General features: G+C 36.3%; 1 protein-coding gene across 2 annotated transcripts in view; it reads right to left on the bottom strand.

The window, feature by feature from the left end:
* Nucleotides 1-12,500, bottom strand: part of LOC146482843 (uncharacterized) — a 22,981-nt gene that overhangs the window by 9,360 nt on the left and 1,121 nt on the right. Inside the window, exons 2-8 of one of the 2 annotated variants that reach the window (XM_085106649.1) lie at nt 11,747-11,818; nt 11,083-11,154; nt 10,425-10,493; nt 8,223-8,294; nt 5,723-5,797; nt 4,814-4,888; nt 4,523-4,707 (exon numbers count right to left, since the gene is read on the bottom strand). In XM_085106649.1, the coding sequence (XP_084962775.1) occupies nt 4,523-4,707; nt 4,814-4,888; nt 5,723-5,797; nt 8,223-8,294; nt 10,425-10,493; nt 11,083-11,154; nt 11,747-11,818 (620 nt within the window). The remainder of the gene's footprint in view (nt 1-4,522; nt 4,708-4,813; nt 4,889-5,722; nt 5,798-8,222; nt 8,295-10,424; nt 10,494-11,082; nt 11,155-11,746; nt 11,819-12,500) is intronic. The other variant, XM_085106650.1, reaches the window with a different exon arrangement.

Below are 12,500 nucleotides of genomic sequence, written 5' to 3'. Positions count from 1 at the left end.
CAGAAAGTGTTGATAATTTTGTAGCCCCAAGTTTAATAAAAAATTGAGCATCACTAGAAGAGGTTTTGATTAATGTTATGGTAGAACTGTACATTTTAAAACATCGGACCTCTTTCGGTAACAAATAAAACAAAAAGATAAATAAACAAAAAAATAAATACATAAATAATTAAATAAATAGATAGATAAATAAATAAAAAAAAATATACATCCAGTGAATAATATTTGGCATATTGCAACGTAAGACTAAAGCAAAAGACATGAAACCTTGATGCTCTGTGATCACCTTCAGCGCTAAGTTTGAATGCTTCGGTTTAAACGGACCAGTGGCTAAAGGCTAATCAACGTCCATGCTGTCGGTCCCTGTTCAAATTTTCTGCACACCTTAACGACGGCGTCTACTTTTGTTACTGCGCATATGTTCGGCGTTTCTCGAGATACTCGGGTTTTTCTATGGGTGGTGTTCACCAATACAAGCAATAGAAGGGAATTTTTGCGCGGTCTAAAGCTATGCGTAGAAAGCAGGACTTAGCAAGTACTCTTGGTATCCAAAAACAAAATTGGGGGATAACCATGCATTTTTCAGAAATAAGAAAGCTTCAATTTGGAAACAAATGCCTATAACTTCGAACTTGATAATGGCATTTTACGACTCCGAAACGTTGTTCGTTTTTATCGTTTCTTTTCACTTGCCTTTAGAATTATTGTTGATTAATTATCTCAAAAAAAAAAAAAAAATGGGTGGTTACCCCCAATTTATTTTTTGGGATTCCAATAGTCATTGGAAATTTCTTCTTTTTCTGTATAGTCATAAACTGCGCAAAAATAACTTTGTATTATAATTAGAAGGCACCATCTTTAAGGTAGCATTAAACTTGATAGAAACAGGTGCTATTTCAGTAATACTTTGGCCGCCCTTTAACACAGTTAAAAAAAGATGTAAGGATTATATTTTGAGTCTGAACTTCAATGCCAATGGTGTATCTGTTTCTGTTGAGGCTAAAGTAAAGCAAACTAAAGTAAACTTAATTTAAAAAAAAAGGAAGTAGAACTCATTTGTGTTCACTAGAAACCAACCGATGTTTGTTTCATGAAGATATGTGAATTTTGCGAAAAATAAACAGGATCTTCTAATAGCTCATTTTTTATTTAACGACACCTTTTCTGCGGCATTAAAAATGAGAGTTTATTCTCTCAATGTTTCAACCAAAAAAAATAGATTCAACTGAAGGGGATCCTCGGCTTCAATCAATAGCTGCTAACCTAACACCATGAAATTCGTAAGCAATCCTTAGCTCCTTAACAAACTTAACATCACTCTTATCAGTACTACCGCATGTGCAGTTGGTAGCGGCCGAGAAGTCGGTTGGTCTGTTTTCTTTCTGTGATTAGCGGCAAACTATGATACTCAGTTATACCGGCCGTCGATAAAACCCGGAACATGGAACATTCCGGAACATCCCGGAACAAAAAAAAAAAATTAAGATACAAAAAAAAATTAATAATAATAAATTAAACAAAAATAAAGGAAAAAATGAAAAAAAGTGTGTATATTTATATAAAATGAAATTACATTATATCCGAAAAAAATTCATATAAGAAGAATTACGGAGTAGGAGGAGAGGTGGGACGGTAGTATAAATGGGGGTGTTGAACTGACCACACTGGATGAAGGAACAAGAACTTTCCCGCCATTTGCAGCACGTGCTTATCGTCCGCTACGCCAGAAACTGATCAGTTCCGGCTATTTTCAGTGGATTTTAACTTAAAAACAAACAGGCCTAACGGGAAATTTTGTTCATATGAAAAATAGTTATAAGCATAGAGAACAGCTTTGTAAAAGCAAACAATCTACAAGGAACCGCGCAACGAAAATGCTGCAAGTATACGCAGGATCTGTGAAAGATTTAATCAGCCAAAAATATAAATGACTCAAATTTCTGCAAGGCTGATCGGACTGCTTAGAAAATCTAACACGACAGCGACATGATAGAGGTTGCCGCATTCTGTTGATTCTCGGTTTGGTCTCATTGAAAATAGCATGGAAGGGCAGAGAAGTTTTCGTGGCTTTCGTTCGAGAAACGGGTCTAAGCTCCCGAACGACCAACAAAGGAGTACAAATACGGAACGTGAGGCCCTAGGCGAAGACGCGGGGAGCCCGGGAGGGTTTTGGTAAAAAGACTGCGCGAACGACTTTAAGTTCCACTCCGAACATCAGGAAATTGATTCTTTGGTCAGCCGAGCCGGAACTGATCCAGATCTGGCGTAGCGGGCGATAAGCACGTGCTGCAAATGGCGGGAAAGTACTTGCGCCTTCATTCAGTGTGGTCAGTTACAACACCCCATTTATCGTAGGTACTTCATATATCCCCTATTATAATAGGAGATACATGAAGTACATACTATTGAAGTACATACTCCATTTATACTACCCTCCCATCTACTCCGTACTTCTTCTTATATGAATTTTTTTCGGATACAATGTAATTTCATTTAATTTCACTTTTTTTTCATGTTTTCCTTTATTTTTGTTTAATTTATTATTATTATTATTTTTTTTTTATCTTAATTTTTTTTTCGTGTTCCGGGATGTTCCGGAATGTTTCGGAATGTTCCGGGATGTTCCGGAATGTTCCGGAATGTTCCATGTTCCGGGTTTTATCGACGGCCAGTTATACATGCTTCTATACTTAAATCGAATCTGTAAATTATCCACTGTACTTAGTTTTCATCATGCGCGGACATGAAAGTTCTAAAATCTTTTATGTAAGCGCGCTCGCGCGGTGTTGATTTCTACTTCGATCCGACGCGATAAACCAATTTTCCCTTCCTTTACATGGAGGTACGTGAGAAAGCATTTTTGGAATTCGAGAGTACCTTACTCTCCTTTATTTTCGCGGGACTTAAATTTCGCGAAAATTTTCTCGGCACATTTCGCGAATCTTTAATTTCGCGATCGCAGAGAAAAATTGTGTTTGTGGGAATTTAATTTCGCGAAATTAGCGATTAAGTGACATCATTTTTTCTTTTCTTACAAAAATTGTACGTTAATCAACAAGCGAAACAGAATCAATATGCTGTCCCTTTGCGGCAGCTGTATTCATCTAAAAGTCAGTCTTTCAGTAATAAAAAAAGGCTTCTTGTTCTTCCGAGTCATTATATTATGGAGTATCGAGAGTATCGTTACTGATGAAAACTGTCGTCGATCCCCATTGCTTCAGGTAGGTCTGGAAATTCCTGTTGAGGTGATATGTGAAATGGACGATACACCAAGGAACAGGACAATAATGAAAAGATACAAGACACTCGTAACTGGACACTACAAGGACCCGGAACAGGATGGTCAATTTGACGATTGTACAAAGGATTGTATTGGAGGAACTGTGCGAAGATGATTACTCAGATGCTGAAGAAAAGCTTGAGGCGAATCTTGACATTGATTAACATCTAAAGTTGATAGATGATAGCTCCTTGTACTAACACCTTGTGTTAAAAATTGTTTAGGACCCTTGAAAACACAAATACATGATTTTTCTATGTCAATTAAATTTCGTGAGATCAAAGTTCGCGGTCGTTATTTTTCGCAGGTCTTTAAGTTCGCGAATTTTCTAAAATCGCGAATTTAAGAACCCGCGAAAATTAAAGAGAATAAGGTATTTCGATTTGAGAATGCAAATAATATTTACTTTAGTTTTATCGTTTGTTATAATTTGACTTGGCTAAGTAGAACGCTGTAGAGTACAGTAATCGTCCCTGCCTGGGGCATAAACTCATTTTTCTTGACATGGGTAGGGATTACAGTAAAGTTGCCACTGGCTATCCCGAAGTTCTTTTGTCTTGAAGAAATTTTTGTCTGCTTTGTTTGTTGTAGATAGTGAAAGTCTACTGTATATTAAGGGCGTTTTCTTTTCTTTTCTTTTTTTCCGTTTGTTGTAAAATCCGCCTCATGATCTCAACTAAGACTAAAATCGACTAAAATCAGTCACGTTCTTCCATCTGATTGACCGATAAAAATGGCTCTCTGTAGGTCGCTTTACCAATTTTACCAGAATTTTGAAGCGTTTATTGCGTAAGCTCGCATACATAAGCTTTAAAAAATGTAAATATCTAAACGTTTTTGAGGATACGTTTCCGGATCTATTTAAACAAATGTTTCACTACATCACGGTTAGTTTTCATTAACATATATGTTCTGTGTTGTGAGCTACTGCGCGTAATACAAATACAAATCTTAGACCATTAAAGTTTTGCAGGTTTTCTTCTCATTTCTTCGAGGGAAATATCCATGTGAGTGCATAGGCCCTTCACTTTCGTGTTTACTTGAAATAAAAACAATATTATTCTGAGGCCGAAATTTAGAAACGCCCCCTTTTTGACCCAGAAAATTAAATAAGTACCCCTGGCGCTAATTCAAGCATTTACGGTATTTGAGGGGACGTCAGAACACGGAAAATAGTTCGATCTAGATAGGGCTTACGTGATATTCTACAAAAACAAAGGATAGACGCTTGAAAGGACTCACCTGCTGGACACTCCAGGCAGGTATAGTTTCCTGGCTTCAAAAACGTGCCGGTTAAACATGGAAGGAGTCTGTATTCTCCAAGTGATTTATTTGCAAACCCAGCAGCCAAAAAAGCCAGTCTCATCGGCCACTGTGATGACTCCTCTGAGAGGTTGATGTCTTCTGATTCGCCTTCTCCTAAGCCACTTCATCGCAGGTCGCAAGAAATAGAAATGAATAATAAAATACTTAGCTTACAAATCTAGGAATTGCTCAATAAAACATTCAGAAAATAATTAGTTGAACACTTACAGCTGGATTTTGCAGCGCTCTGTGTCATTGGCATCCATGAATTTCATAGTACCTATTTCTCCATTTTTCATGCTTCTGCAGAAGGTACAAAAATATTTGCTTTTAAACGGGTTGACTGAACCATTAATGCAAAAAAAAGAGCAACGCTGATTTCAAGGAAATATATTTTTCTAATATGTCGAAATGTGCAGCCTTTTTTTTAAGCGTATTTTTGAATATGACCCTATGGCAAATGACGATACAATTTACAGCAGTTGTAATTATACCATTTGCACGTTTGCATATTTGCATTTTTTTTTTAGCGGTAGCAAAATAAAATGTTTAAACTACAACATACTGGAAAGGTTTATTTTGCGTTATTGATTTTGACATTGTGCATTTTATATATTTCTTATTCTACCAGACTACCAGTTTTCTGATATCCTATCACATTTATTCTCTCGTCCCTTTTTACCTGTTCAGTGTCTCCCTTCTATTCTCAATATTTCTATTTTTTTTTTCTATTTCTCTCTCTTCTTTTTCATTCTTTCTTTATCTTTCCTTCCGTTTCGATTCCGTATTACCTTCCACTTTATTTCTCCCTCCCCCTTCTGCCCATTATTTTTTTCTATTTGCAGTGGTCTTTCCCAAGTGAATACAAGAGAAACAGCCAAGATCAACTCGTTAGCATTTTGATATAAGATGATCAATAAACGTGTTCGTGTTATCCGTTCTCCAGTCCAAGGTGGCTCCTTTCAGATGATATTGTCCCTTCCACCTTATACATGTTCCCTTTCAATCTGTATCTATCGTCTGAATCGAAGCGGCCGTCAGATATCCATAGGTTAAGGAGTGCGGGTAAGACCGGTATAAATAGAACACCGTACTGTTTAATCACGGAAGAGTTTTTTTTTTTTTTTTGATACTCACATTTTAGTGGTTAGCTTGGATGCCCCAACGAGAGATGTAGAGCTAACGGATTCCAAATTTGTCCGTATCATGTATCTAACGACAAGAAACAAAAATTATATCGCCACATTTGCCTGTTAGACCAGCCTAATGTCAAACGTGAGCTCTGTGGTAAGTTTCACGCAACCGAGGAGCGCAGAGTATAAAAACACATAACTGTGTTGGATGAATCTGGCCACGGATGTGGCAGGTTTAATTGAATTAAGGCTAAAGCTGATAACACCGCGATAAATGTAAACGGTTAAACTTAATTAACAAACGTGGGGCGGAAAAACAACCCCACTAATATATATTGACTTGTAGACAAAGACAAAGAAACAGTGATAACCATTGCCTGGCGAAAGGGGAGGAAGCGAGAAAAAATTGTCCCTTGATATGAACACTCTGAAGGTAAGGAAAGGAAGGACGCTTTTAACAAGGAATCTCCACTATAAACCTAGTCGGAACCACTTTAACACATCATTGGTTAGACTTTACAAAATCTTGGTACCTCACACCAAAGACCTCAACGGGTTATCACGTAAGCATCATGTCGCAACATAAATAACATTATGGGTTCCATAATGTTTGTTTGTATGTTTGCTATCTATTGTGCTATTTGATACCATTCATAAGAGTATCAGGTTTATGACGAGCCTTTTACATCGATAACCCTTGAATCTTTGTTTTGATAATCGCTAAGGACAACTTTCTTTTCCAAATAAATAAATTTATCAAAAACTGTCACGGTTGACCCGTAATATCATTCGAGCGCAAAGGTGGCTTCGTTACAAAACGAGATGTAAAGTTAAACAAAAGACGACAAATGCTAAAGTTTCGGTCGCCAATCAACCGGCTAGTAGATTGGCGTCAGAATCCTTTTAGAGAACTAGAAAAATTGAATTTAACGTCAAATACTCGAAGCGCAATTTTCTTTGGGGCGACCTGCACATTTTGAAAGGGCCTGAAATGGTTGGTCAAGAGGTCAAAAAAACGAACAACAGAACGATGCTCTTAGCCGTAAAAAGGTGAAAAAAATAATAATAATAATAATTAATTAAAAAAATAACGTATCTGTAGGTTATCAGATCCAGTGAAAATGGAGTTTTTGAAAGGTGAAAGTCTGTTGTTTTCTTTTCCTTTACCTTTAAGTTTTTAAGGGTAAATTTAAAGGCATATTTGTGTACCTTAAACACGGACCCGCACTATGAAAGGAACCCATGGCCTAGCCAAGCCGCCAGTCATTCCATTGTAGACACCGAGCTGTAAACGTTGCAAATTCCGTTTGACATAATAAGTCAATTTGAAATTCGTATGCGTATTTGCCTCGTGAATAAAGCTAGAGATTTCCTAATTTGTTTTTGTGGCTCAATTGCAATATATCTTGACCAAAATATTATTTTAAGGGCTCAGGTGATTATTTCAAGACAACTTTGGTTTTATTTCTTGACATACCAATTCCGCAACGTTTACTTCGTACTTGCTCACAATGACCGCCATCCCTAATATGGCGGCGTTGAAGCGGTGACTGTGTGACAAAAGTGGGAGCAGCTATCCCTATAATAGAGCGGGTCCTTGTTTAAGGAACGAACACTTTAGCTTAATTATTAACTATTAGAAACTATTTGGAAAAAAAAATCTCATCCGATGATTTCACGAGCGACTGTTGCTCTTCCGAAAATGGCATCCTCCCTTATGTAGCACTTTAACCTCCGACCTCGTGATGTCCCTTCAATACTAAATGAATTAAACTTTGCATGTTTTAGAGGTCTGTAGCGACCATAACGACTATTTTGCTTTCATTACAATCTGAGCCGAACCTCTGGAGTCACACGATTTAGTTTTTCCTTCTCCAAAAGGGCCTTTGGATGCTTAGGGACAAGTGAGATATGTGAGTGGAATTTAGGGTTAACTTATTCTATCATTTTCGTTGGACCATGAGCAGGGAATGTGGGAAACATGCATAATTTCAGTCAACAAAGGCAGCCCAGTCTCAGCATCTCAACATGAAGTTGTCGTTGTGCCTTGGGTGTGATTCGGAAGGGATTTGTGGCCGTTTTAAGCAAATTTTAATATGTTGTGAGTCAATACAGAAGAATGAGGAAGGCCGGGGACTCGCTCATTTCTGACGTCTCTAAACGCGCGCTCGCATCACAAAACCAACACAAGAATCGCCATTAAAACACGTCATCCATTAGCCCTTTAATTTCCCTATAACATTACTGCGATCTTACTCTTAGAAAGTTTGAATAATATTCGGTTGTTGGCTTTGCCTGCGTTAATTCGGCTTTATTGGTAGAAGCCGCCGCTGGAGATACTCCCGTTGGTCAATCTAAGTCACCAGCCATGCGCCAACAACAGAAATTGCCACAGGGAAGAGCTCTCTTGTTGTCAGGAGTCACAACACACCCTGGAGTATTAAGAGCATGCTTTAACCGCGAAAAGCGTTAACGGAATTGAATATTTTCCAACATATACTCACATTAAGAGAACTTGTTTTGACAAAACAAATGCGCGAGGTCCAATGGAATGTATAGGATTATCTGACAGCAATCTGCCGAGAGAAAGAAAATTTATTGCGCTAGTTGGTAGCTTGTTTAATTATCTTAATTATTGAATTGTCTCCGGATAAAGGTATTATGTAGCAGTTGGTGACAGTGAACTCAGTAATTGGTCTTCAAGCTTCTCTATTTTAGGTGCCAAATGACCGTGAAATCAGTTTCTATGCTATACTCTGCCATCCTCAAGACCGCAAGCCTGTCTTTCCGTCGCCAATGGCGGGCCCTGATCAGTTTACTTCCATGTAGGAATAGTTTATGATACCGACAGTTCAGTGGATTTTGTAGCTCAACAACCCCATGCCCCTCCCCTACGGTCTATCATATCTTTTCAACCTGCGGGTAGAAGCTACCTTGCATCGAAAGTTTCGAACATATGAATCAATGCTACTGTTGTTGTTTTCTCTGACGAGTTATGGCGCCCCTGTTTTGGACTAAAGAGTTTGCTCAATAATGGTTTCATGATCTGTGCTTCTGTTTTCCAAACAGTTGTTAGCTAGGCCAGACATTCACCCGCTCAAATAACCAAGGCATATATATGATCCGACACAAGGACTTACTGCATGGATCACTCGAAGTTTCGAATACCTTTTATGAATTGTCATCTGATATATGATGACAATGGACCAGTAGACATCTGATACTATATTGGTAGCGGTATCCAATTTCTTTGTGGGTAAAACTTCGTTTGCAAAATGTTATAACGGAAAAGGAGGACATAATCCCTCCACCAACGGATTTATTTGGAATAAGTACCCGTCGCACAACACCAGCATTTTGTTTCGTCTAAGGACGAACGCAGTACAATAATTTTACCACCCACTCTTTTGCAATTATGTCCCTTTTTGGGTAACATTTCGCAAGGCTTACAAAAATGCTTGACATCATTATCGTCTAGCTAATCTTCGACTTGTGAGTTTTGGAATCTGTTGCGCGACTTTGAAGATCGCTATGTTAATGAACAATCATGCTATTTATCAGGTTTTGTATACTCGTCGCTTTCATTTTCTTTTTGATTGAAATATGGTGTGCAAACTCTAGTGTTCAAAGTAACTTGTGTAGACGGTAATGTCTTCCATAATATTATCAATATTCAAAAAAATATGTCTAGAAGTCAACAGAAAAATTTGAGTTTTTTGACCAGCTCCTACAAGGACGGTAACAACGACATTATAAACCAATAGGATTTAGCCTGAAGTACAGTGGATGTACACGTACATTATCAATTTTGGCACATTTCTTCGCCGTCCACCAAGAAACAACAACTTGAAATGACTAAATTTAAGGTGTTTTGGAGAACACAAGTACACGACGAGATATCTTTCGTTACCTTTTTTAGCTTAAAAGACGTTCCTATTACCAGTCTATCAACCTTTGTTGTTTGACTGACCGGTCTTTTATCAGGATAAATAAAGTTGTTATTATTATTATTATTATTATTATTATTATTATTATTATTATTATTATTATTATTATTATTATTATTATTATTACTGTTATTATTATCAAAACCATGTCATGGATCAGAAGCCGATTTTCATTCGCACTGTTAAGATCTGCACTCGTCTGTCTTGAAGGTTCTAGGACATTACGAAGAATTCAACGTGACATCAAGAACGCGGACATTGACATTGAAACTGCAGAAGGGGCCATTTGAGAGATGTGTATTTTGTTAATTGTTTTTTTTTTCTTTTTATAAGGTGGAACTGATTTTAAAATGCCGAATTTCATTTTTTTTTAAACTTCATGACATTTGTTTTTTTTTTCTTTTTCTTTACAAAAACATTATTGCTTGAAAATATTATCTTTTATTTTTTTAAATCGAAATGAAATGTGAATAGGTTTTTAATAGCTCTTTTTTATATACTTTTAACTTGTAAAAAGCAATTTGTGTGGAATATTTTAATAAAGAATTATATTATTATTATTATTATTATTATTATTATTATTATTATTATTGTTATTAATTTTGTTCCTGGGTAGTTCTGCCAAATAGTTTAAGTTGAACGAGTTGGAATAATTGCGTTAAAGACATCCAGACTTTTTTTAAAAGTGATTTAGCTACTTATTGAAAGGTTTACTACAGCTATCCTTGCACTGTTGTCAGACCTTTATTTAACACTTACAAGTATTTAAGGCTTGTGAGGTTAAAGGCTTCCTCTGGTATAGAGCGGATACTGTTATTTTGAAGAATTCTAGTGAAAACGAAAATAAAATACGCAAACCTCCAATACGCCAAAAAAAAAAAAAATCAAACAAACAACAACGACAAAAATCAACGTTAAAATTGTGTAGCATTGTAGTTTTAACTAAATATCAAAAAAATTAGTTGTAGCCTTTTACCAACAATTATTGATATTTGGCGACTTCTTTAATTCTTAATCGTTGAACATCTTTCAATCGAGTGTTATCTCGCAGAGCATGCTCGTACATAATGTTTAGTTGTACTGTTCAGCCACCAACCAACCAACGAACTAATCAATCAATCAATCAATCAATCAATCAATCAATCAATCAATCAATCAATCAGTCAATCAGTGAGTCAGTCAGTTAGGCAGCCCGTCAGTAAGTCAATCAATAAAACAATCAATTAATCAATCAATCAACCAATCAGTCAGTGATGTTCAAGACCAACATACTTGAAGACGAAGGAGTGTTAACATTAAAATTTAGTTCATAATTCTGATTTCGTGTTATTACATGTAAAAAGCACAGTAACTAATTAAACGTATGCTGACACCTCAACCCTAATAGAAAAACGACAGGGCGTACCCTGATACTCACAGATATTTGAGAGACTCTTGATTCCAGAAAAGACCGGTGGAAATGTTCTTGAGTTTATTATCTGCCAAGTTACTGCAAAGTTAAAAAAAAAAAAGAAAAGAAAAGAAAAAGAAAACATAGGACTTGTTTTTTTAGATTTATGAGCAAAAGTAATTAAAAACCATTTCGTTGGTCTTTTAGGTACCAAACAGCGTGAGTTGCACTTTCAATTAATTTCTTTTCCTTTTCTTTTTTCATACTAACGCCTACATAGCTAATTACCCAAAATACACTATAAGAAAGCAACAAAGGGCAACAATAGAAGCCGGTGATCTTTATTCTGCATTCTCTCTTGACATAATCAGAAGCAATTAAATACCAGAACAACCTTGTTTGACATTAACAATGATTGTAAAGGATCAACGTTGCGTCACCAATTCTTCGACTATCTTCCATTTTGTTGGAGCCGATAGCTGAAAAATAACAGACTCACTTTGCAAAATTCTCCTATCAGAAAGTTTGTGTTTCATATTTCTCTGCATGGGACAAATAATTTTTGTAGCAGCCGTTTTAGATGACCCTTGCTGCGGTACCCACACTTTTTATGATGCGTGTACTAAGGTTTATTTAGAAGGAAATGTATTAAAACAAATAATACAAAGCGAACTAATAGTGACAAACATACATGAACTCAAGTGCCCTGAGGGTGGAAAAAATTCCTGAAGACAGATTGCTAAAACCATTTCCAGACAAATCCCTGCAACGAAATTTACATTTTTTACTATTTTGTACAACGTGAAACAAAGACAATAATATCAAAATGTATCGTAACCTAATAAAACGTGATAATTCTAAAAGAAAAAAATATTCAGTTGAGACACTATGATTCATCGCATAATGACCGTCCAGACGTTGTGTTTTCCAGTTCTCTCGGTTTTGTACTTCGTGCACGTGGTAAACGGTAATATAAGGATAATTAATTTATCAGGGCACCTCAGAAAATTTTTTCCCGTCGTCAAAATTTTGGAATTAAATTGATTGTTGACGTTTTCCAATAACCCTAACAAACCACACAGATTTAATGTCATAGCTATACAATCGGGGACACATAAGTACGTAATTCCGAAAAAGAAAGCTTTATGTATCAATAAAGAACATAGCAAGTCTTCGTTCTACGTTTCTCTTGTTTGTTTGTTTGTTTGTTTCTACTTTTTTTTCAAAAGGAAAACATGTATTTCTTTAGCTTGAGCATAAATTTTAAAAGAAAGTGCACGTATTGATTTAAACATTGGGCTAAAGGTCTCATTGCATTTTTTGGAATTTATTTTATATGGACAATTGGAAAACTGTTTTTTGTTTATTTTTCATCAGCGTGGTTTAGTAACGTTATCAGCCAACAGAGTAGTCAAATTTCGTGCCAAAAGGTTGCATAGCAGCTC

Source organism: Pavona decussata, unplaced genomic scaffold (genome assembly GCF_977016875.1).
Source record: "Pavona decussata unplaced genomic scaffold, jaPavDecu1.1 SCAFFOLD_42, whole genome shotgun sequence".
In the NCBI taxonomy this organism is placed as follows: Eukaryota; Metazoa; Cnidaria; class Anthozoa; order Scleractinia; family Agariciidae; genus Pavona; species Pavona decussata.
Note: the sequence above shows the minus strand (reverse complement) of the source record. Positions and strands in the feature narration are given on the sequence as shown.